At 52.8% G+C, this 21,963-nt stretch overlaps 2 protein-coding genes across 3 annotated transcripts; both read right to left on the bottom strand.

Annotated features, from left to right (window-relative positions):
- Nucleotides 1–1,108: 1,108 nt before the first annotated feature.
- On the bottom strand, nt 1,109–15,989 carry L3MBTL2 (L3MBTL histone methyl-lysine binding protein 2). Of its 2 annotated transcripts, XM_084507239.1 has the most exons (17): nt 15,852–15,989; nt 14,584–14,851; nt 14,212–14,345; nt 13,749–13,872; nt 13,275–13,354; nt 12,301–12,418; nt 11,482–11,616; nt 10,929–11,017; nt 9,495–9,726; nt 8,776–8,855; nt 8,150–8,254; nt 7,070–7,217; nt 6,122–6,204; nt 4,328–4,562; nt 3,543–3,608; nt 2,473–2,595; nt 1,109–1,869 (listed from the first exon to the last, which is right to left on the bottom strand). In XM_084507239.1, the coding sequence occupies exons 1-17, from the start codon at nt 15,885–15,887 to the stop codon at nt 1,760–1,762; spliced, it is 2,166 nt and encodes a 721-aa protein (XP_084363365.1). In that variant the 5' UTR covers nt 15,888–15,989; the 3' UTR covers nt 1,109–1,759. The 2 variants fall into 2 exon arrangements, with proteins under 2 accessions (XP_084363365.1, XP_084363366.1); XM_084507240.1 differs by lacking the exon at nt 3,543–3,608 and having other exon boundaries at nt 15,852–15,988.
- Nucleotides 15,990–16,129: 140 nt separating this feature from the next.
- Nucleotides 16,130–21,062, bottom strand: LOC311430560 (histone acetyltransferase p300-like). The gene is made up of 4 exons (XM_084507279.1): nt 20,575–21,062; nt 18,617–18,734; nt 18,083–18,257; nt 16,130–16,855 (listed from the first exon to the last, which is right to left on the bottom strand). The coding sequence occupies exons 1-4, from the start codon at nt 20,688–20,690 to the stop codon at nt 16,803–16,805; spliced, it is 462 nt and encodes a 153-aa protein (XP_084363405.1). The 5' UTR covers nt 20,691–21,062; the 3' UTR covers nt 16,130–16,802.
- Between the last annotated feature and the right edge of the window lie 901 nt (nt 21,063–21,963).

The following is a 21,963-nucleotide window of genomic DNA, read 5'->3' as shown; positions in this document are numbered from 1 at the left end:
TACAAAAGGTGCACAAGGGTCATATTTCTGTTGGTCATACATGTATTTCTGTTAGTCATTCTGTGAGGAAAATTAGTTCAGAGCCTGTTAAATACATATAAATATATATATATAAATAAAAGAAAAAAGAAAATGACCTTAAAGGCAAAAAAAAAAAAAAAAAAAAGGCCACAGTTATCCATCTTCTTAAAGTGTGAATTTTCTTCAGAGTGGGAAGGCTTTGGTAAGTAAACGCTTATATCCCTTAAATGATCATTTGAGGCATGGAACATTTAGAGCAAAAAAAGAGGAAGAAGAAAGCCAAAGTTGGAAATCGTCTTCCTGTAAAGACAAGTGGCCCTAAAAGCCCAGCTGCTTCCCAGTGCTGGGGAAAGGTGGCACCCAAGAGGGAGGGGGGAGAGAGAAAACTCTGGTTTTGCCCTAGAACAGGATCCTCCTGCCTTAAGCCATCTACTGCAAGCTGGTGAGCCTCAGGCAGGGAAGCCCCAGGACCTGCCTTTTAAACACCCCACTCATTTCCTGACTCCTCTCCTTGAAGCAGAGGTTCCCTCAGGAGCCCAGGGCCCCCCCTAAGGGTAAGCCACAACAGCCCAGGTCTCACCAGGTTTGGAATGGACCCTCCACCACTTTCCCACTTGTATTTCACTGCTATCCCCAAACTTTTCTTCCCCCTCCAGTTAAAGTCTCCATTTGCCTCTTTATAAGGGCAAAAGAAGACTTAATTACTCCCAGTCTCTTCCACCAGTTTGCTTGTTAGCTTGCCAAATTTTTTTTTTCCTCCCCCTGACCCACGATGCAAAACATGAACTGTTTTGGGCTGGGAACTTGAGAGCAGGGCCAAGGCAGCCATTTCGTGACCAAGGTGCAGTCACGAGCAGCCGTCATTTTCCTGTAGCGCTTGACAAGACACGTGCACTGCGGCCAGACGAGGCCCACAGTGGCAAGGACAGGCGAGGCACTCACCTGCAGAAAGCTCACAGGAACAAACGTCAACCCACATTTAAGACTCTCGCCATTGCTGCCACATCGACCTTTCCAAGTTCTCTTTTCCTCCCCCTTTTAGTTAGCCCTGGTATTTTGGTGAACCAGAAAATAGCACACAAGCATGTGACTTCTTCCTTAGTTTATTTCACAGGTCATTGCTCAAATTTACAGTAGGAGTATTAAAAAATAAAAATTTCAAACTGTGCACCACATACTCCGCAGTTCTGGGTTCAAAAGGAGGAAACGATGACACACGAAGTTCTCTTGCTTCCTCCAGAGGCATCATCATTCCTTTCCAACTTCTCACCTCTTTCCACTCTTCCTGTCCTGACTTTCTCAGAGGTTGTACAGCCAAGGCCAGGGAGCACAGCACAGATATCCTACGAGAGCAGCCGACTCCCTGATGCACACGACCCGCGTGCACCATCTCGGACTGCAGGTCACCTCCTCCAGCCATGGCCAAGAACCCAGACTGCCCCTTCGTGCTCTGGCAGCCTCCTTCCCGTCAGGGGCTTCTGCTCAGAGAGGTGCCTCTGGTGCCGGGCACACACAACCCCAGCAGCCCCCCAGTCACGCCCCTCAGCGAGCCTGTGGCTCTTCTGGAGTCCACATCCTAGGGCTTAGTTCCAAGTCTGGGGGCGATCTTCTCGCACGACAAGGAAGCAGAGTTGTGATGCTGCCTCAAAAAGGGAAGGCCCTTTCGGTCTTCTGCTTCCCTTTGCCTTCCCCAAAGAGCCACGAGATGAAGCACAGGCTGCTGCGGGATACCCCAGGATCAGTCCGTCACCTCTTGCTTTATGCTGCTGATGGGAACAGGAAGCTCAGTGGCTTCAAACTCTGGCAGCGAGGGGTCGATGGTTTCTTCTTTCACCTGCACGGCAATGACTAGCAAGAGACGGGGAGGAGAGGAGCATAAATAGAGGAAAAGTCAGTGCGATCCATTTTCTACCTGCCTGGGTCCACACAAAGGGGAAATTAAACCTTTATGAGTAACTGGGACCTTCGTCAGGCTCCATTCCCGTGCACACAAAGCACCTCACCCACCCCCTTCCCCAGCACCTGCCAAGCCGGACAGGTGACCCAGCCACCAGATGCTCTTCTGGTCACCACATCCCTTGGTGCTCAGCACCATGGGCAGTGCTGACACGCTGTGACAGCCCTTAGAGGGAGCAGGACGTGACAAACACCTCTGACACGTCCATCTCCTTCCCAACAACCTCCCCCAACCCCAGCCTGCTCAGTAGGGCAGCCAGGCCCTCAGCAGGCAGCAGCAAGATAAAGACATCCCGCTGCAGTGATGCCATTGAGCCTCCTAGGAGAACCTTCCCAGAGAAAGCAGGCCAAGGCTTTCTTGCTCTTTCAGCTCTAAAGCAGCACAGTCTCTGCCTCTGGAGGAGTGAGGAAGGACAAAGCACAGCTTGTCAGGGACATATAGGGTGTACACGAGAGCTGTACATGGTTATAGGGTTGAGTAACTCAGTCCCTTACTCTCATCGGGTGGTGGCTCTGGCAAAACCTTGATGGCAGCTTTTGCTTCTCGTTTCGTCCTCGAGACAGAAGGCTTCTTGACGGTCTGCTTGATCGTGCGGGTTTTAGCAGGTAACTTTTTTCCTTTAAAAAAAAAAAAAAAAAAAAAAAAGGAGATAACAGCATAGGGAAAAGTGAGTTCCTTTCCCCTGGAAAACCAGCACCCCTGCTCCACCGAGAAGCCATATGCCAGGGACCAGCACAACTGACCAGCAAGCTACATGGTCATTAGCTGCCAACTGGTTACCCCAAGAAAATCACCTACTGAAGGAAAACTAGATCGATCGTCTCAAAACATGCTCCTCTGTGTTGTCCTTCATTAAATCAAGGCACTTCAGCGCGTGCTTAAGTTCCAAGGAGCCGGTCCTGCTGGAGTCAGTTAAGAGCTTTGCTTACCTGTCTGGGTCTAGCCCTAAAAACTGGGCATGGTGGCTCCAAGGCACGGACACTGTAGCATTAATATTCTCAGTTTTAGCTGATGCTTTTATTTAGGTCGAATGTCTTTTATATTCTTTAGATGTCCCTTCCCCTCCACCCCCAGGAAGGAATCCCTTGCCCGTCTACACGATTCGCCACAGCGACTGCAACACTGACGACGACGACGACAGGATGAAAACAGCAACACGGTCCAGCCCCACAGCTCGCCTCCTCAGCCACCTCGAGGCTTTCTCTCCCTCAGCACACAGCAGCCGGGGTTGCTGGCTCGCTACCCTCCAGCCGCAAGGAAGAATCTCCCTCCGACCACGGACACAGTGGGGAAAGCAGCACACCTCACGCCTGGAAGCAAGCGCCATCTACGCCTCGGCCGACAGAACAGACTGCAAGACAGATCCTTCCCACACACACAGCTCTCTGCCCTTGGGGAACGGGGTAATTAAGAAGGATGAAGCTGAGCTGTCAAACCCACGGCTGACTCAGAGCATCCACAGCAAGACAAGGCCTCTCTCTCCTGCTCCTGATCATAGACAGGGTTCCTCTAACTGGGCCCAGCCTGCGAGCGAGCGGGAGGGCGCTAATCAAACATCACTCACTCTTCTTTCCATAGGGTTTCTTCCTCTTCTTGGGCACCTCCTTGGCCTTCACTGGAGCTGTGGGCTCTGTCATAGAGACGAGAGGGAAACGAAAGCCAAGTCCCATAACCAGTAGGTAACTGGGATGAAGTGACATAAGCGAGAAACAAGATACACCCGTCCCCCCGAGTCATTGCCCTCTTCCCGAGACAACCAGCTGGGGGGAAAGCGAGGCTGGAGCGCGGTCGCTGTCCTGTGCTCCCCCAGCACAGGGGAGAGAGGCCCCGTACAGATTTGGCAGGGACAGTGGAGAAACAAGATTCGCTGCCTGGGACAAGGAGAACATCTACAGAGGTGAGGCAATGGCCTCCCCGTGACCAGGAAAGGAACAAACTCTTGAGAGAGGGATGCTCTTACCTTTTACAGACTGAGTCAGAGAACTGATAAGAAAAGGGAGCAGGGGCCAAGCTGCCCCTGCGACCCGGCCGAGGCTGCGGTGTGCTTAGTAAGAGGGAGCTGTGCGGGGTCAGGACCGCCTGGAACCCTACCCAACTTCAGCAGGAGCAGTTCTGTTGGCGTGCGGGTGAGGGAGTAGAGGGAAACCTGAGCCAACCTCAAACCTCAGCCTGTTTTCTCCCTGCCACAGACTCCCCCCTCTACCAGCTGCTAGGCTGTGGCGGCAGAGGAGGACTGGTGGCAGCCAGCACAGACCAAGCCAGCAAGCTGCTCCTCCACACGAGGCCCCAAAAGGAGGAGCCACTGACAGCGAAGGAGGAAGGCCACCTTTGCCTCTAGCTTGAGCTCACCTGGAACGACGGGGGGTTGGAGCTGGTAGCCCGTCAGCTCGCACCACCCCACGGGATAGATGTCTGGAGACTCGCAGTCCACCCACTGGTCGTACTCGCTGTCCCAGCCGTCGAAGTGGATGCTGAGCAGGCGGTGCACGACGCGCTTCACCGTGGCCACGCAGATGAGCCGCGGCTCCATCAGGTCCACTGCTTCCACCTTCATGCCTGCCTTGAAGCCATGGTTTGGGCAGTCCTGGGTGCGTAAAAGATAAAAAGAGGAAAACCCAAGGCAATTGCAGCCAGTCCAAACCCGCATCCGGACGGCAGCACCCTGGAGCAGCTACAGGCTTACGTCCAGCAAGCAGACAGAAAAAGCCCAAACTCAAGCCACTTCGATGCCCCTCCAGCCAGCTTACAGCAGGAGGGGACATCTGAACGGATCCAAGGCCAGCTGCGTCCCTAGAGAATCTCAGCCCAGCCTTTAGAAAACAGATCCTGAACTGGGGGAGCAGCACGCAGCAGTTAAGAGACACCTGATCAAACCCAGAGCCTGAGGCAGCGCGGGAAAAATCCTAAAGACAAGCACAGGCTCACCACTGCAGCAGTTTTTCTGATGCCAACCAGACTACTTCCACCCAAACAGCAGCATGACCACAGGTGACAGGTGGTGCAGAACCCACCAAGAGCCTGGAGCACCAGGAAACACCGCAAAATTGCAGGTTCAGAGACATCACGACATCCACAAAGGTGTGACAGTGCCTGCCCTGAGCAGCCAGACATGGGATTTACTTGGAGATCTCCTCAGAAGTGCTGACTGGAAGCAGAGAGCAGCCCTGTCCGACATCTTCGTTAAGGATTTGGATGACAAGGCAGTGCGCTCTCAGCAACTTCCCCGATGACACAAAACTGGGAGGAGCAGCTGACACAGCAGGGGGTTGTGCTGCCGTCCAGAGGGACCTGGACAGGCTGCAGAAACGGGCTGACAAGAACCCCACGAAGTTCAGCACGGGGAAGTGCAAAGTCCTGCCCCTGGGGAGGAACAACCCCAGGCACCAGCACATGCAAGAGACTGACTGGGTGGAAAGCAGCCTTGCAAAAAAAGGACCTGGGGGTCCTGGTAGACACCAAGTTGAACATGAGCCAGCAATGCACCCGTGGGGCAAAGTATGTTAACAGTATTCTGAGCTGCATTAGGAAGCACGTTGCCAGCAGGTAGAGAGAAGGGATTCTTCCCCTCCACTCAGCACTGGTGAGGCTGCACCTGGAGCGCTGGGTCCAGTTCTGGGCACCCCAGTACAAGGACATGGGTGTACTGGAGAGAATCCAGCAAAGAGTCATGAAGATGATGAAGGGACTGGAGCATCTCTGGTGTGAGGAAAGGCTGAAAGAGTCAGGACTGCTCAGCCTGGAGAAGAGAAGGCTCGGGGTGATCTTATCCAGGTCTATAAATACCCAAAGGGCAGGTGCAAACAGGGTGGGGCCAGGCTCTTGTCAGTGGTGCCCAGTGACAGGACAAGAGGCAACGGGCACAAACTGGAACACTCAGCAGGTTCCACCTGAGCAGGAAACACATCACTGTGCAGGCAGCTGAGCACTGGCACAGGTTGAGAAAGGCTGGGGAGTTTCCCTTCTTGGGGATTTGTGAAAGATGTCTGGACACAGTCCTGTACAACCTGCTTGAGCAGGGGGTTTGGACAAGAAGACCTCCAGAGGTCCCTTCAAACCTCAGCCACACTGACAGCCAGAGCTCTTGTGCTCCACCTAGCTGACTGCAAACATCCCTACACATCTCTTCTCCCAGGCAGCACTCACTGTGTTGAAGAGCCGTGCTGGAACAGGTCTTGATTTAGTCTTTTCCAGGTAAGTTTCCCAGTTGAAGGTCTTTGCATCTTGCCCTGCAGGAGGAAGAATTGGTCAGAAGGAAAAAGGCAGTCACTGGGCAGACCAGCTGAGGGAAAAGGCAGAACAGGCAAGAAGGAACCACTGCAACTGCTTCCAAAGCAGTTTCATTAACTGGCACGTTCGGCCTAGTATTGGACTTCAATCTAAGGCACAGACTCCACAGCAGTCCAGCAACCCCCTCCAGTGGGCAAACAGGGAAGTTGTACAAGATGCAGCACTGAATGCCCATGTCAGTCACAGATCCAGACCACAGAGAAAGGTGAGGAGAAGGAACTAGCAGGAAGCAGCATGTTGAAAGCAAACCACTAAAACCAATCTTTCTCCCACTAGAAGGAACGTCAAAGACGACAGAACAGCACTGCACCAAGTGCTGCAACGAAGAACTTCAGAGCAGGCCTTCTGTGGTATGGCCAGATGAGGCAGTAAAATCCACTCTGATTTTTCTGCAAAAAAATCTCGAGATGCAATCCTTCTGTCTCAGATTTGTTCGTGCAAGAAGAGAAGTGGTGACTCCTGCTACTTGTAACAACTGAGTCACGTAGCAATAGCTCTGCTCATCCCTCCTTGCCCTTTCACAAAGGGATTTACTCAGTTTGGGGATTGTACACCTCTCCCACTCATCCTGACCAATGCTAATGCCCTCAGGAGATGTAACTTCAATCCACAAAGCACCACAACTTGGTTTACCAGCAGAGCTCAGACGGCCTGGCTTTCTCCCCAGCCAGCCCTATCTGCCCCCAAAGCAGGCAGGGTGGGACCTCGTGGTTTTGCTTCACCTGAACCTCACGCTTCTCAGAAAAGCCCATCCAGCGGCTTCCGTGTGCAGTTTGGTACCCTAGACCACAGCCCAAATCTCACCTTTCGGAGGGGTCAGATCGATGCTGTTCTTCTGACAGAAGTTGACAGGGAAGATGGCGTGGGAGGAAGCATGATAGCAGAACCAGTCCGAGCCGTCGTCAGATGTGGCTCCGTCAATGCTGATCATGAGATAGCCGTCCAAGAGGACCTAAGACAGGAGGTGAGGGGCATAAATGAAGAGCTTCACTTGCTCTAAAGTCTCTCCTGGCAACAGATTCCCCCAAGAGCTCCCACAGCTAGATCACTGTTGCCACTAGATAACAAAATGCAATGTTAACTGCTTCAGGATGTATGGTAGCTTCTCCTGCTACGTTAGCAAGCCCAAGCTAAACCCCAAAGCAGCAACTACTGCAGGGCTGCAATTAACACTAATGGCTTTGTGCAAAAGGCTCGGCTGTAAGCAGGCAAAGCTGCTCTCCCTCACAACCAGACTCCTGGCAGCCCAGAGCCTCTACACCAGTCAGGTTGTTACCAACCAGTTTGTTACTGGGCTGAAGGGAAGGGCACTGCCTTCAGAACTGCCACTTCCTACAGCAGCAAGACTTGTCCCTTCCTGTCACTCGCTGGCAATTTGTACCTACCGAACACGACAGGCATGCCTGCCCCAACCTCGCTGCAGCTCCAAGCACTGGCCAAAGGGAACATTTGCCAGACAGAAGGCTTTCCTGGCACTCCCTTGCCAAACCCCACACATCAAAGTCCACTCTTGGGTTCTCTGAGAGCTTCTCGAGGGAGCAAAAAAGGCCAGGTCAGTGCTCTGCTCCAGGAGACGCAAAGCACCTCACTGAGGAAACCTGGCAGAGCAATTTGCTTTCCAACTCAGGCACAGGAGCAGAGCTCTCCACCACCTCACCAGGAGAGATCAGAGGTGCAATCCTCCTCAGCTTCCCAAACCCGTGAGTGCTGCCCATAAAGACACACCCCATCACCCTTCCCACAGCCCTTGCTCTCCTCCAGGAGGATGCTACGGATGCCTCCCTTTATGCACTCCAAGAACTGGAGTGCATTAGAGAACAAACCTAGAGGCTGTGATGTCTCAGGTAAAGCCAGGGCACCTCCTTCCCCCTGCCCCAAACTCACCTTGCAAACCGTGGCCACACAAATGTTGCCCAAATTCAGGGGGTCGATGGCTTCCAGTTTCATGCCTTCCTCAAACCATCCGCCTTCGGCATAGACAGCCCGTACCTACGGGAGACTCCGGCACCTCAGTACTGCCAGGGGCATGGGACAGCCCCATCCCGACATCAACATCAACTGCCCCCCTACAGACAGGATCAGGGCTTCTTCACTTGGCTCAGCCCAAGTCAGGAGGGGAAAAGAAAGAAGAAAACTACACAGAGGCAGCCAGTGCAACGCTGTCTCTGTGCCAGCAAGCTCCTGCCAGGGCTCTGGCCAGTCACAGCTGCAGCAAAGCCTCCTGATCTCAGTCCCTACCAGTATGATCCAGCCCTAGGTCTCAACTGGTCTCTCCCAAGCAATCTCCTTGCCTCTCCTGCTCAAAGCTCCAAGGACTGGAGCCCTTAAATTGAGCCCTTCAATCTGATGCTGTCTTCTAGGTCTTTTACCTTTTTATTCTGCCTTTTCCCCCGGCCAACTACAGCTTTGACACCCCAAACACCTTACTGCCCTATGGCTGGAAGGGGGACAAAGGAAACCACCACTGCTTCCTTCGCTGTGGCCACCGCAGAAAGCGAGACTTGTCTTACCTTCTTAAACAGGTACGGGACAGCGTCACAGTAAATCTTCCGGAAGGTGGGATGGTTTGCCATGTCACTGCGCTTTTCTTCTGTGAGGAATGGAAGAGGGGAAAGGGAATTGAGAAACCTGCAGCAACCAGAGTAAGAAAACACCCTGGCTATTAATTATCTGTTGAGAACCTAACAGCTGTAGAAGAGCCAAATCAGAGATGGGTAATAAGAACAGGTCAGTCCCTCTACGTCTTCCTGTAACGTGAATTTTTGAGCGCTTGCTCAAAAGCAAATGCCCAGTCTTCCTGAGCACTAGTGGTAGCACCCCAAAATGCAGCTGTTATCACCAGGGAAAGGCAGCAAGGGAGACACAAATCAAAGCATCAACGGGGCTTGAGTCTAAGTCCAGAAGGAAAAAAAAAAACAAAACCAAGAAAAACGGTCTCTGGAAAAACCCATGTGGTGGCATCTGGTCTTACAGAAACCAGGATGAATTTTCTCAGAAAGACAACAAACACAACGTTACTGCAGATTCTGCATTCGCACAGTGTGGGGATAGACTACCTGTAAGAAACCCTCCAATCCCCTGTCCCAACCTTTTCTCTACCTAGATGGAAAAGCGGCAGACGTGGCTGCACAGACCTTATCCGTCAGGTCCTCCCAGCACGTTGAGCCCAGCGTTAACAGCAGGACCCAGGCAGCAAGCCAGCAGATGCGTGTGGTGGCCTGACCCCTACCTATCTTCTTCATGCTGTGGCCCACTCGCCGTGACCAGCCCACGGGATGGATGAGGGGGCTCCACATGTGGCACCAGAAGTCATCATCGCTGTCCCCGTCCTCGTAGAGGAGTCGCAGCCGGCCCCCGATGACCGTGTCCACCACCGCCATGCGCGTCCGGGACACGTGGTTCTTGTCCACCACCTCCACCCGCATGCCCTGCCGGAACGGGTACTTCATGCTCTCCGCCATCTGGCAACAACAAGCAGAGGAGGCGAGATCAATCCCACCCCGTGTCTTCCTTCCCCGAGTCTTCAGAGAACAGCTTTGCCCCCACACAGCCTTGCACGGCCCCAAACTGGCTGGGAGACACCTCTGGGAGGGGACACATGGGAGTGAATTCATCAGGGGGGACAGGGGGCTGCCTGCCCCACACAGGACAGCTTTCACATTTTTACTGTGTTCAAAGGTTGAGCAACGTGATGATCTGCCAGCTTCAGTGCTAGAGATCCTGTACAGACTGACCCAAAGATGCAGGCACGCTCCATGAGCCGCTGCCTGCCTTCTGGCTGATTTTTGGAGACCTGCAGTTTGTTGGCAGCAGCCTAGCCCTACTCACCCAGAAATAGTCAGAGATGTTTATAGAACACCTGATATTTTGGCACTGGGGTCCCAGAATGCTGTGAAACCAAGCCACTGTTCAAAACAGACCACCCAAAGCAGCCAACACCTGACCCCAGAAGTTCAGAGGGAAGGTCCCCATCCCCACTGCTTCTGCTCATTAAGTGGGAGTGGGATGCTGGGAGGAGAAACATCCCGACAACACCCGTCTCCCTCTAGCACCTCCCTTCCATGACACGAGCTCTCAGCTACAAGCGGAGGCCCAGGAACAAGCAGCAGTCAATCTTTCAGCTTCCAGAGAAGTAACGAAGAAAACAGGAGCTATCAAGGGCACCAGCACAGCTGCTCCCACACACCCTGAGGGTACCGGTGCCCCTCTGGGTCAAGCATCACTCATTGGTGGGAAGTACAGAGTAGTTTCTTTCCTCTCTCTCTGTGCTTCCATATGGTCTTTGCTTGTTTTCCCTCCCCTTTTCTTTCCCTCTCCCCCTTTCCTTTTCCCTTTAGTTAATTTATTTTTCCCTTAATAATAATTTTCCCTGAATAATTACTTTTCCTTTAATTAAATTATCCTTATCTCAACCCCTGAGTTCTTTTTTCCTTTTCTTCTTCCCCTCCTCTTCTGAGGAGGGGGAGTGAGAGAGTGGTGGTGGCGGTGGAGTTCAGCTGCCCAGCAAGGTAAAACCACCAGGGCCCCAAAGGAGAAGTTGCGCTGCCAGGGCACGGGGGCTGAAGGAGGTACACGGGCATTGCACAGGTCAGAATCAGACCAGAAGTGTTCCCCACGTACCTCTCGGCTGTATTTCCACAGAGCAACCGTTTCTCACACTTACCTTGATGTGGAAATCCACAGGGATGGTCCTGGCTCCCACCAGCTTCTTCATGAGGTAGCTTCTCCAGTCAGTGTACTTGGCGTGAATAGCTGGACACGCAGAGGGAGAGAGCACATCTTTACGACCAAGGGACTGCCCTACACCTTCCCCCGCCCCATCTCGGAGTCCATCTGCATTAAAAGGCCTTCTTCACGCTCCAGTCCTGCACCTGCTCTCAGGTGGACACCGTTCTGCAGGCTTGTCCCCACATCACCACTACAGGAGGGACTGTGCCAAGCGGACATACAGCTCCGCTCATCTCGAGTCATGGTGTTACAGCAAACACGTGAGCCATACCAAGCACATCTGCTTGCCAGAATTCTGCTAAATTAGCATCCCCCTCCTAACTGCTAGCTAAGCAAGGGCTGGAGCCATTGTTTTGCTCAGAAGCACCATCTGGGATGTAGGACCAAGAAGTTCCCCCAAAGCCGAAGCCCAACAACCTGTGTGGGTCAGCAGGAGGAATGGCCACAGCGCTGAGCCAACGTGCTGACCTCCCTCACCCCCCACTCACTTTGTGGTGGTACCAGGATTTTGCTGTTGATGGCACACCAGCCGATGGGATGAATATCCACCGTGCCCAAATTGCACCAGAAGTCATGGCCGGCGTCGTTCTCAAAGCCCTCGTACCGCAGGAGGGCCCTGTACCCTGCCAGGACAGAGCAGACAACCAGAGAAAGGCGTTAGAGACCAAGAATTTCTCTTCTGTCGGGTACCACAGGCTTATTCCCTACAGCATGGCCTTCAGAGCTCTGCACAGGTTATCAGAGCTTCTCCAACCGTTCTGGCAGCAGAACTACCATGTCCAGAGAAGGGCTATGAAGCTGGGGAAGGGCCTGGAGCACAAGTCCTACAAGGAGTGGCTGAGGGAACTGGGGGTGTTTAGTCTGGAGAAGAGGAGGCTCAGGAGAGACCTCATTGTTTTCTACAACTGCCTGAAAGGAAGCTGTGGGGAGCTGGAAGTTGGCCTCTTCTCACACGTAATGAGCAATAGGACTAGAGGGAATGGCCCCAAGTTGTGCCAGGGGAGGTTCAGGCTGGAAATGAGGAGGCATTTCTGCTCAGAAAGAGCAGTCAGGCACTGGGATGGGTTACCCAGAGAGGTGGTGGAGTCACTGCCCCTGGGGGCGTTTAATGAAAGGTTGGACGTGGTGCTTGGGGACATGGGTTAGCGGGTGACACTGGTGGGAGGGGGGCGGTTGGACCAGATGATCTTGGAGGACTTTCCCAGCCTTAATGATTCCGTGATTCTCTGAGGCTTCGCTTGAGCAGCTCTGCTCTGCTCTCTGCAGGTTCCCTCAGCAGCCGGCCGGGAGCCGCGCCGGAGGCGTACCTACGGTCTGGATGACGGACGCGATCCAGTACACTCGGCTGGGGAGCACGGCGTCGCTGTTCAGCACTTCCACCTTCATTCCTTTCACCACGTCATCCCACTGATCGAAGAGCGGCACCTGAGGGGGCGAGGCAGCCACAATGGGAGAGGGACACTGACAGAACGTCACCTCAGACGCAGACTGGCACGCTTTGCCCCTCCCGTATCTGCCAGCAGCAACCGAACCGTGCCAAACATCTCTTCGGGGTGTTCACTGAGGACCCCAAAAGGCACAACACTATAGTTCAGTGTTGCTCTGTTTCATTGCCAGCTGTCCTATAATCCCAAATTTGTTCGTACCACTCCTCTGTAGTATCAAAATCCCTAACTATCAATAAAGCCGCCCTATCTTCCCGATCTACACTTAAGGAAAACACTATTTTGTTAATATTAACCACATTTTAATAAATCAACTGAAAACAACTAAAAAAAAAGAACAGAACAAGTGAGTTTAACACGCAGAGAGGATAGAGCTACTATGATACCTAAAACCTGCCCTCCTTCCATTTTTCTGCCTTGGCTTCTCAGCCCACAGGGCTCGCCAGTGCAGTCAGTGCCAGAGGAAGCAGAGCTGTTGGAGGGGCAGCTGCTGCCAGGCCTGGACGAGTTCCTCCCTGCACCCCACCCTGCGCTGTGCTCACCCACACGAACTGTGCAGGCAGCAGGGATCTGTCTCCTGCCCACCTCAGTCACACCTAATCCTTCCCCCAGCCCTTGCCTATCACCACTGGAAGTGTTTTTACCAAATCTGCCTCTGCTTCCTCCCCCAAAACTCATGGACTCCCCTTCTTAGCTGTGAGGAAACCCCAGCTTCCTTCCTTGCAGCTCCAAACCCCTCTCCCCGGTCTCTCCCCACCAGTCAGAGGAGCACGGGGGAGCCCCGTGCATACAACGTGTCCCACGCACACCGCGTGGCACAGCCAAGAAGGACTCACATGTTTGAAGCAGCTGACTGGAGCTGCCTTGAAGCCGTGCTCCTGCAGGTACTTTCCCCAGTCAAAGCCCAGGACAAGTGCTACAAACAGGCACAAGAAAGGAAAGTCAGGTGAGGAGGTTAGTAAAAGGCACAGAGCACTCAGCTACGCCTGGACTCCAGCACACAGCCAGGCTGGGGCCTGCTCTGGGACACAGCACTCTGCCCCAGCACGCAGGGAGCTGGCTAACAGCCTAACCGAGTTTGCTGCTCCGCCCGCTACAGGGACTGGCTGTCCCTAAAACCCAGCCGTGAACGACTCGAGTTAAATACAACCCCAGTGGGCATGGGGCAGCAATCAGCTGGGAGCAGCAGGGAGCCTGTAAGCCAGCACCTGGTGGGACTGGGACCACAGAGCTCACACTCAGAGCCCTCCAAATGTCCTCATCCCTGTGGCTCTTGCAGCTGCACCTCCTCACACCTTGCTTGCACTCACCATCCTGGCCCGTCAGCGTCCCATCTGCCAGCTGCCCCGTGCCCTGCGAATGGAGGAAGGCCCCGATCTTGGCCGACCAGGCTGCCTTGTGCAGGACTTTCGCTTTCTTTGTTGGCGGTTTCCCCTACAAAAGAAGGAACGTTAGTGGTACAGGAGGGGAGAGGAAGCCAGGTCCTGCAACTGGCCAGCAGAGGATGCACCTCTTCCCAGGGGGGATTTCCGAGTGGCTACCATTTTTATTAATGCTTGCAGGCACAAGAAGTGGCAGCAAGTAAATATCTTCTTCCCCAGCTTCTAGGAGGCAGCACCTCTCAGCTGGTGTGCTTTCTCTAGGGACGTTGAGCAGAAATAGCAAACCACTGGTAACGGCAGGCTGTGATCTCGCTGGACAGCAGCCACCCACCCCCAGCACACCGGGACATCCTGCTCCATCACCAGGGACAGAGGAAGGATTTTGACTCACCTGCAGCCTGGCCAGGATGCTGGCCTTCTTGGAGTTCGAGGAGTAGCTTCTGGAGCAGGAGACACTGCAGAAACGTTTGGTCTTGGAGAAGAAAGCCTCCCTGGTTCCCACAATGCCACACATCTCGCACACAGCTGAGACGGAAGGCAGAAAGGTGTGAGCAGTTGGCAGGGCTGACGCACTACAAGGACAGAGCTAAGCCCAGAGGAGCTGCCCATGTTACACAAAGCAGCTCCCCCATGTAACCCAAAAAACGTTGTCCCAGTCTGATTCTGCTCCCAGAGCACGTTCAGGACAAAGTCCTGCATTTCAGCCTCCCTCAGCCCTCATTCTTTCCATCTCGCACAGGAGAACAGGCAGGCAGTGCAGTACCTGGCTCAGAGCCGCTGTCCTCTGTGATCCGCCCCGCGGGTGGCTGGTGCACAGGGGAGGTCGGGAGCTCTCCAGCCTCCCTGTCCATCACCTCATCATCGCTGGACTCATCCAGGCAGGAGCTGCTGTCGCTGCCCACGCTGCTGTTGTAGCTCCGGAAGCTGTCGTAACCCCCAAAGATGTCCAAGTCATCCTCTTCCTCTTCCTCCTCACCTTCCTCCTCTGTCCGCTCCAAAGATGAGGTCTTGTGGCATAAGGAAGACACCACCTGACAGAAGAACCAGTCTGCTTTAAAACCAGACGTTTTATACCAAAACGCAGGAGACTGCGTCCTTCCAGCCTTTCCGTACAACCAGATGTCTCTACACCGAGACAGCTTCACAAGCTCCTCACGCTACTGCAGCCAGCCAGGGACAGGTTCCACCCTGCTACAGCAAGAGAGCAGAGAGGCAGGGACAGAAGGGGAGGAAGAGGAGCCCAGTGACTGATCCTCGGACTAGGAAAATCTTGAACCTGGCTAGAAATAAGAGCATAAGAAGCTGGGAAAAGGCGTTAGCCATTGAAAAACTTCTTTACCAAAAGGGTTGTTAGGCACTGGAACGGGCTGCCCAGGGAAGTGGTTGAGCCACCATCCCTGAAGGTCTTTAAAAGATGTTTAGATGTAGAGCTTAGTGATATGGGTTAGCGTAGGACTGGTTAGTGGTAGGTCAGAGGTTGGACTGGGTGATCTTGGAGGTCTCTTCCACCCTAGACGATTCTGTGTGAAACGAGCAGCAAGAAGCCAGCAGCAGCACGGGGAGAGGGCACGGGAAGGCAGACCAGAACCGCAAGGAGAGGCACCAGGGGACGGCCGCTCATCCAAGCAGCCAACACCAAAGGCTCAGCAGCGGGTCCCTCACCTCGCAGCGGTGAATCCCCCCCTGCTCGGTGGCTCGGGAGCCTTATCAGAGACACGAGCAGCGCCACGAGCCCTCACCCCCTGCACGCCGCCTGCCTCCCACCCCACCCCACCCCACCCCGGGCTCCCCAGCCTTTAACCGCTCTCCCCCGAGCCCACCCCCAAAACCAGAGCTCCTGGCGCCCTACAACCCCTCGGCAGCCTCACAAAAGCCCCCGAGCCCTCCCTGCGGCCTCCCCCTCCTCCAGCCCGCAGGGACCCAGCGCTGCCGCCCGGCCCCGGTCCCCGCACCCCGGCGCCTCAGAGCCCCTCCTGCAGCAGCGGGAGCCCCCCCGCTCCCCCACATCCCCATCCCCGTCCCGCCGCTCACCTCCCCGTTCCCCTCCCGCTCCCGCTCCCGCTCCATGGCCGCCAGCCCGCCTCACGGAGCGCCTCCCTCCCCCGGCCGCGGCTCTGAGTGGCAGCGGGCGGAGAAAATGGAGCCGGCGAGCCCCGGGGCTCGGCCCCGCCGCGGGGCGCCATGGGCACTGTAGGCCCCAGGGGGCGCCGCCATGACGGCGGGCGGCAGGAAAATGGCGGCAAGGGGAGAGGCGTGAGGGGGGGTGGGGGCGAGCACTCGGTCTCAGAGATTTCAGACATAAACAGATCGTTGGTAAAAAGCGGGGTGATTTATTTTAAAGCTTCTGTGCGTTTATGGCATAGCTTCTTCGTAGTACGAGTCTGCCCCTCTGTTTTTTTTTTTTTTCCCTGTGGAGAAGCACTGTGGTCTTAGTCGTACTGCTAAAAACATTCCTTGTCCCAGCTCACTGTCAAGAAAAGGAAAGAAACAAGTATCTCTCCGTATCTCTAGCACTGATTCTCTTCCATGCAAAACCTACACCCTCTGGAGTTCCTTCTATTTCACGTTCGTTTCATTTTACCCCTTTCGTTGTGCTGACATTGTAAAAAAACAAAACAAAAAAGTACTGAATGTTTCTACACTGCACGGATTTTGTAGTGCGCATCTAAGCAAATAGCATGTGAACCACGTGCACGCTTCCTCTCTTGTGCATACGGTTATATTGTCTTAGTTGCAACCTGAAATAAAGTAGCATGCAAAAGGTTAGTTCAAAGGCTTATGCATATTACAGCTACACCTGAATCGTGCTTTCAGACAATCCAGAGGCTCTAACAGGAGGCTACAGCCTATCACTCTAAACGCAAAGGAGAGTCATTATCGGATTGAATCACGTTAAGAATCATGGGCAGGGCTATCCTAATTACAGAGGTATGGTGGTGGTGAGCTTGCAGAGCCTAATGCGTGCAACTTGATTGGCAAATTTCAGTAGCATGTGGGGTCCTCCAGATTCAGGTTTCCAAAACAATCCTCCAGGGCTGTTAAGAAAGAGAAAATTGCTTTTACAGTATTTAAACAACGCAGTTGATAACAAACTAAATCATAAAGCCTGCTATTCTCCTGCAAATACTGCTAGAAGACAGTGTACTGCATGACAGACAAAAAAGATGGTTCCAGATAAGACACCAATACCAAATTAAAACTTCATTAAATCTTTCTACTGCAGTAATTTTTTTTCATGCAACATGTTAGGAGCTATTGCTGGTGTGTAGCCCCTGCTTCCCAGAGCTGAACAAGCAGCACTGCTCCCTCAGGTCATGGACAGGCTGACTCAAGGCTGAAAGCCCTGAAAGCCCAAGTAAAAATGAGTCCTGTATGGACACAGGACAGGCTTAAAGATAGTCCCCATCCCATAGCTGTTTGTATCTTGTTGCTCTTCTTAATAAAACTTTTTGAAAAATAATTGTATTTAAATAGTTTCATTTTAATTTGAATCAAATTTAAATTGACTAAGGAATATTTCTATTTTCTTTAACAATAATAGGTTTTAATGCAACATTACTTGTAATGTCTCACGCTCACAGTTGCCACGTGTCAAGCGGTAATGTGCACATGTCCACGTCCTTGGGGAGAGGAGTGAGTGTGCTCCAGCCTGACCGCTCTCCAGCACTCTGAGCCTCCCCAGCAGAGTAGCACCTTCCAGGCACTCATCCCAGTCCTCCACACATCTTCTGGCCTCAGCACCATCCCAGAGTGAAGCAGATGAGCTATATGTGCAGCTATAGTGTTGCTCCAGCTATCCTTGTATGGGGCCAGCTTTCTGGCCAAGAAGCTTCATACGCATTTCTCAATCAGAACGCACTGAAGAACCACCCTTTCTAATTTGGCTTCCTTACATCTACATTCATGTTTCTTGAACCAGGATCCTGTATCTATTGTCATATAATGGACAGATGACCGTAAAGTCAGATGGTAGAAGCCTACCTTGCATGTCTGGTACTGCCTCTCACTGTCTCAACAACACTGCATCTTTGTAAAGTTAGTTGCTGTCTTTAAGGATGTAACAGTGCAGATAATCTCAAGAAACCAAGCCCCAAAATTTAGATTAGACTTCACTTTTCCTATCTCCTTCTCTAATAATTTTCCTAAATTCTTCTCTGAGCCAAGTATCTGTGAAACGATGTGGGCAAAATGCTCAAGAGTATATGGGAAAGACAGTACACAGTCGTGCTGCACCAAGTAGTAAGTAATCCAGCTGTTCTTACTTGCAGACATTCCTGGCTGAGGCTGTCCCATGTTGGGCCCTTGATTCATGGGAGCCTGTGGCATGCCTGGTGCATTTGGTATCATGTTTTGCTTCTGCAGCCTGATTCTTCGCTTTTCCTCCAACTCCTTCTGAATCTTATAGATCTTCTCAGCTAGCAGGTGATAGTACTCTGCCTGCAGGGGAGGAGCACAAGTCAGGAAAGGAGATGCATTAAGTAAAGGCAGAGGGTCACAGTAATCAAAGTAATCAAATCAATCGAGGGGGTGAGGGAAGAAAGGGGAAAGAAGCTCTTCCTTTACAGGTACTGTCATGAAGCTTCGTGCTGCCTTCGCAAGAACTCAGCAAGTGTCAAGCACAGCACAACACCACAGGCACCACCCTGAGTCCCAGCACACCAGGCAGACACCAGCAGCCCTGGCACATGCTCTTCCTCAGCCTGGGAGGCTCATCTGTGCTTCCACTCCTCCTCCTCCCCAGTCACTGCCGAGGGGGCTCAGAGATGTGCAAATGATGACAGAGGACAGCATCTCACCCTGCTATTTGCCGATTCATACATGTCGCCTTCCACCTTCCGAGCGTATGCCACCAGATTCTCCATCCGTCGATCCTTCAGTGCTGCAGGGTCAGAAATAGGAAATATGGTTTGGACTCTGAAGAAAAAGCACACAAGCTATTAGGTTGTCTCCAAACCAGTGATTCGTGGAAGAATTCTACAGATCAAAGCAAATTAGTTATAAAGTAGGTAGCGGTTTATTTCGGTGCCAGGCGCATGCGGGATAGCTCCCAAAGGCATGCGTACCCTAACACGGCAACTTGCTTTGGTTATATGCAGTAAAGAGTTACAGATGCATGAGGTTTCCCAGTATGCCTACACATATGCATAACCTATCCCCACTTTGTATTACAATTAGCTCCAAGAAGTCCTTTCCATAAACTCCTCCCGTCTGCACTTGTGCAGTGCCTTCTGCTGGTGGTCATCGGGGGGTTGTGGGGATGAAAGCTGATAACTCTTCTTCATCACCACTAGCTGACCCCCTGCCTTTGTACAGACTCAGCTGTTCCTTGGCTCTTGTCCAAACCACAAGGTCGATCTCATCTGGTTTTTGAGACAGATTCCCCATTTTGTCAGGAAAAACCTCTGTGAGGGACCCCAAGACTCCTTGTTTTGTTTTATTTACACAGTAGTAAGCAAAGACACTCAGCGATATCTATTTTAATGCAATTAAGCGAGCCCCCATTCTTCCATCCCTGGCTTTAATAATGTAGTGGGTTTATGTGGTAAGGTTTTGGTAGCAGGGGGCCATAGCGGTGGTTTCTGTGAGAAGGATCTAGAAGCTGCCCCGTGTTTGCTAAGGGCCCCACTGCTGACCAGAGGTGAGCCAATAAGCGATGTTGTTTTGCGCCTCTGTGAGAGCATATTTAAGACAGGGAAAAAAAAACGCTGTGCCACACAGCAGCTGGGAGAGTGAGAGGAGTGAGGCACAGCCTTGCGGGTGCCAAGGTCAGTGTAGAAGGAGAGGGAGAGGTGCTCCAGGCGCCAGAGCAGAAGTCCCCTGCGGCCTGTGGTGAGGACCATGGTGAAGCAGGATGTCCCCCTGCAGCCCATGGAGTACCACGGTGGAGCAGGGTTCCACGCTGCAGCCCGTGGAGAAGACCACGGTGGAGCAGGTGGACCTGCACCGACAGAGGCTGCCGCTTGTGGAAGACCCCTGCCGGAGCAGATTTGGGCCAGACCTGTAGCCCATGGAGAGGAGCCCACGCAGGAGCAGGTGACCCGGCAGGAGCTGCTGCCTGTAGGGGAGCCAGGTTGGAGCAGTTTGCTCCTGAGGGATGGACCCCGTGGTACAGACCCATATCTGGAGCAGTCCTGGAAGAGCTGCTGCCTGTGGGAAGCCCACACCAGATCAGTTCATCAAGGACTGCATCCCGTGGGTGGGACCCCACAGCACAGGGGACGAGAGTGACCGAGAAGGAGCGGCAGAGAAGCAGTGCTGTAGACTGACCATAACCCCCATTCCCCCGTTCCCCTGCGCCGCTCGGGGGGAGGAAGTGGAAGAGGGTGGATGGGGGGGGGGAAGGTGCTTTTGGTTTCTTTCCTTTGTTTCTCACTTCTCTAGCTTGTTAGTAATAAGCAATAAATCTTACTATCTCCCTACGCTGAGTCTGTTTTGCCCGTTACAATAATTACTGCGTGATCTTCTCATCCTTATCTCAACCTTTGAGCCCTTTTCATCATATTTTCTCCCCATTCCTCTTTGAGGAGGGGGAGTGAGAGAGCGGCTGTGGTGGAGCTCGGCTGCCCACTCGAGCGGAACCATGACAAATAATTATGATTGTTTTATTTAGAAATCATTAATTTGATTAAGCAAGCCCCCATTCTTCTATCCCTGGCTTCACCAGGGCCTCAGCACCAACACAAAGGGATAGCAACACAAAGCAGCAAGCAAATCGTCTGACAGACTGAGGATTATTTTGTTATTAGCTACTCACAATTTATGAACAAGTTGATGGCGCATATCCGGAGTGACCTGCTCATGCCAGGGCTTGCAGCTGGCCCCAGATGGGAGAGAGCCTCCTGGCCCCTGGCTGGAGGTGCTGAGGAACATGGCAACCCAGGCAGCCGCAGCTTACTGAGGGAAGCACCAACTGAACCTCCTGGGAAATAAAACTGAGAAAAAGCAAGAAATTGTAAGAGCACAGGGACATTTCCGGTAGGGCGGGAAGATGTCACCGGCCAGCTTGGGAGGGGTTACTGAGGAAAAAAGTGCCGCTCCCTCACTGATCTGCTCTGAGGCGAGCAGGGGAGGCAGCATCCGCTCCACTGAGCCGGATGCCCCCCAACCCCTCCGTGCTGCAGACCCAGAGGCGGGGAACAGCCTGCCCGGCTCTGCCGGGAGAGGGAAATGGAGACCATCATCCGTGCGGCCATCATGGGTGCCTGAGAGCAATTGCATTCTTGGGAGCGTCACGTTTTGGCAGCAGGCCCTGAATGTACACAGTTTTATAACTTCCTGTGTGGAAGCAGCCAGTGTCTCCCTTACTGATTCACGATCCTCTGGCAGAACCTTCCTTGGCAAAGGCAATGCCACCTGCTTGGCCGTCACATTTTTTTAATTGACAGCACGTCCTACCTTACGTGTGAACATGTAACAGCCTTCTTAGATGTAGGAGATTTAAACCCCCAAAGATTTAACCGTCTGGGAGATAAATCCTTCAGTTTTAAGTATTTACACCCCCCACCTCCACCACTAAATTTACCTTTCAGTGCTGAGCTGCGCTACCTGTTTGATTCCTCCACAAGCCTGGGAGGATAGCATAGAACTTAGTAGTATTGTTTAGCTGTGGACTTGTAAGTATGAGGTTAAAGATTGGACTAGACTGATTCATGGAAGAACTCTACAACTCCAAGCACATGAGTAATAAAGTAGGTATGTGGTTTATTTTGGCGCCGGGCACAAGCGAGATAGCTCCCAAAGGCATGCGTACCCTAACACGGCAACTTGCTTTGGTTATATGCAGTAAAGAGTTACAGATGCATGAGGTTTCCCAATATGCCTACACATATGCATAACCTATCCCCACTTTGTATTACAATTAGCTCCAAGAAGTCCTTTCCATAAACTCCTCCCATCTGCGCTTGTGCAGTGCCTTCTGCTGGTGGTCATCGGGGGGTCGTGGGGATGAAAGCTGATAACTCTTCTTCATCACCACTAGCTGACCCCCTGCCTTTGTACAGACTCAGCTGTTCCTTGGCTCTTGTCCAAACCACAAGGTCTGTCTCATCTGTTTTTTGAGACAGATTCCCCATTTTGTCAGAAAACATCCTCTGTGAGGGGCCTCGAGACTCCTTGTTTCAGTTAATTTGCACAGTAGTAAGCA

This window comes from Aythya ferina (assembly GCF_964211825.1).
Source record: "Aythya ferina genome assembly, chromosome: 1".
Lineage (NCBI taxonomy): Eukaryota > Metazoa > Chordata > Aves > Anseriformes > Anatidae > Aythya > Aythya ferina.
Note: the sequence above shows the minus strand (reverse complement) of the source record. Positions and strands in the feature narration are given on the sequence as shown.

Coding starts and splice junctions, on each gene's coding strand:
- L3MBTL2 (XM_084507239.1), bottom strand. CDS start 15,887: ATGGAGCGGGAGCGGGAGCGGGAGGGGAACGGGGAG. Junction 12,419..13,274: donor CAGTCAGCTGCTTCAAACAT/GTGAGTCCTTCT, acceptor TCGCCCCCTCAG/GTGCCGCTCTTCGATCAGTG. Junction 1,870..2,472: donor AGAGCCACCACCCGATGAGA/GTAAGGGACTGA, acceptor GTCTCTTGCTAG/TCATTGCCGTGCAGGTGAAA.
- LOC311430560 (XM_084507279.1), bottom strand. CDS start 20,690: ATGTTCCTCAGCACCTCCAGCCAGGGGCCAGGAGGCTCTCTCCCATCT. Junction 18,735..20,574: donor CATCAACTTGTTCATAAATT/GTGAGTAGCTAA, acceptor CTTTTTCTTCAG/AGTCCAAACCATATTTCCTA. Junction 18,258..18,616: donor ATGAATCGGCAAATAGCAGG/GTGAGATGCTGT, acceptor CCTCCCCTGCAG/GCAGAGTACTATCACCTGCT.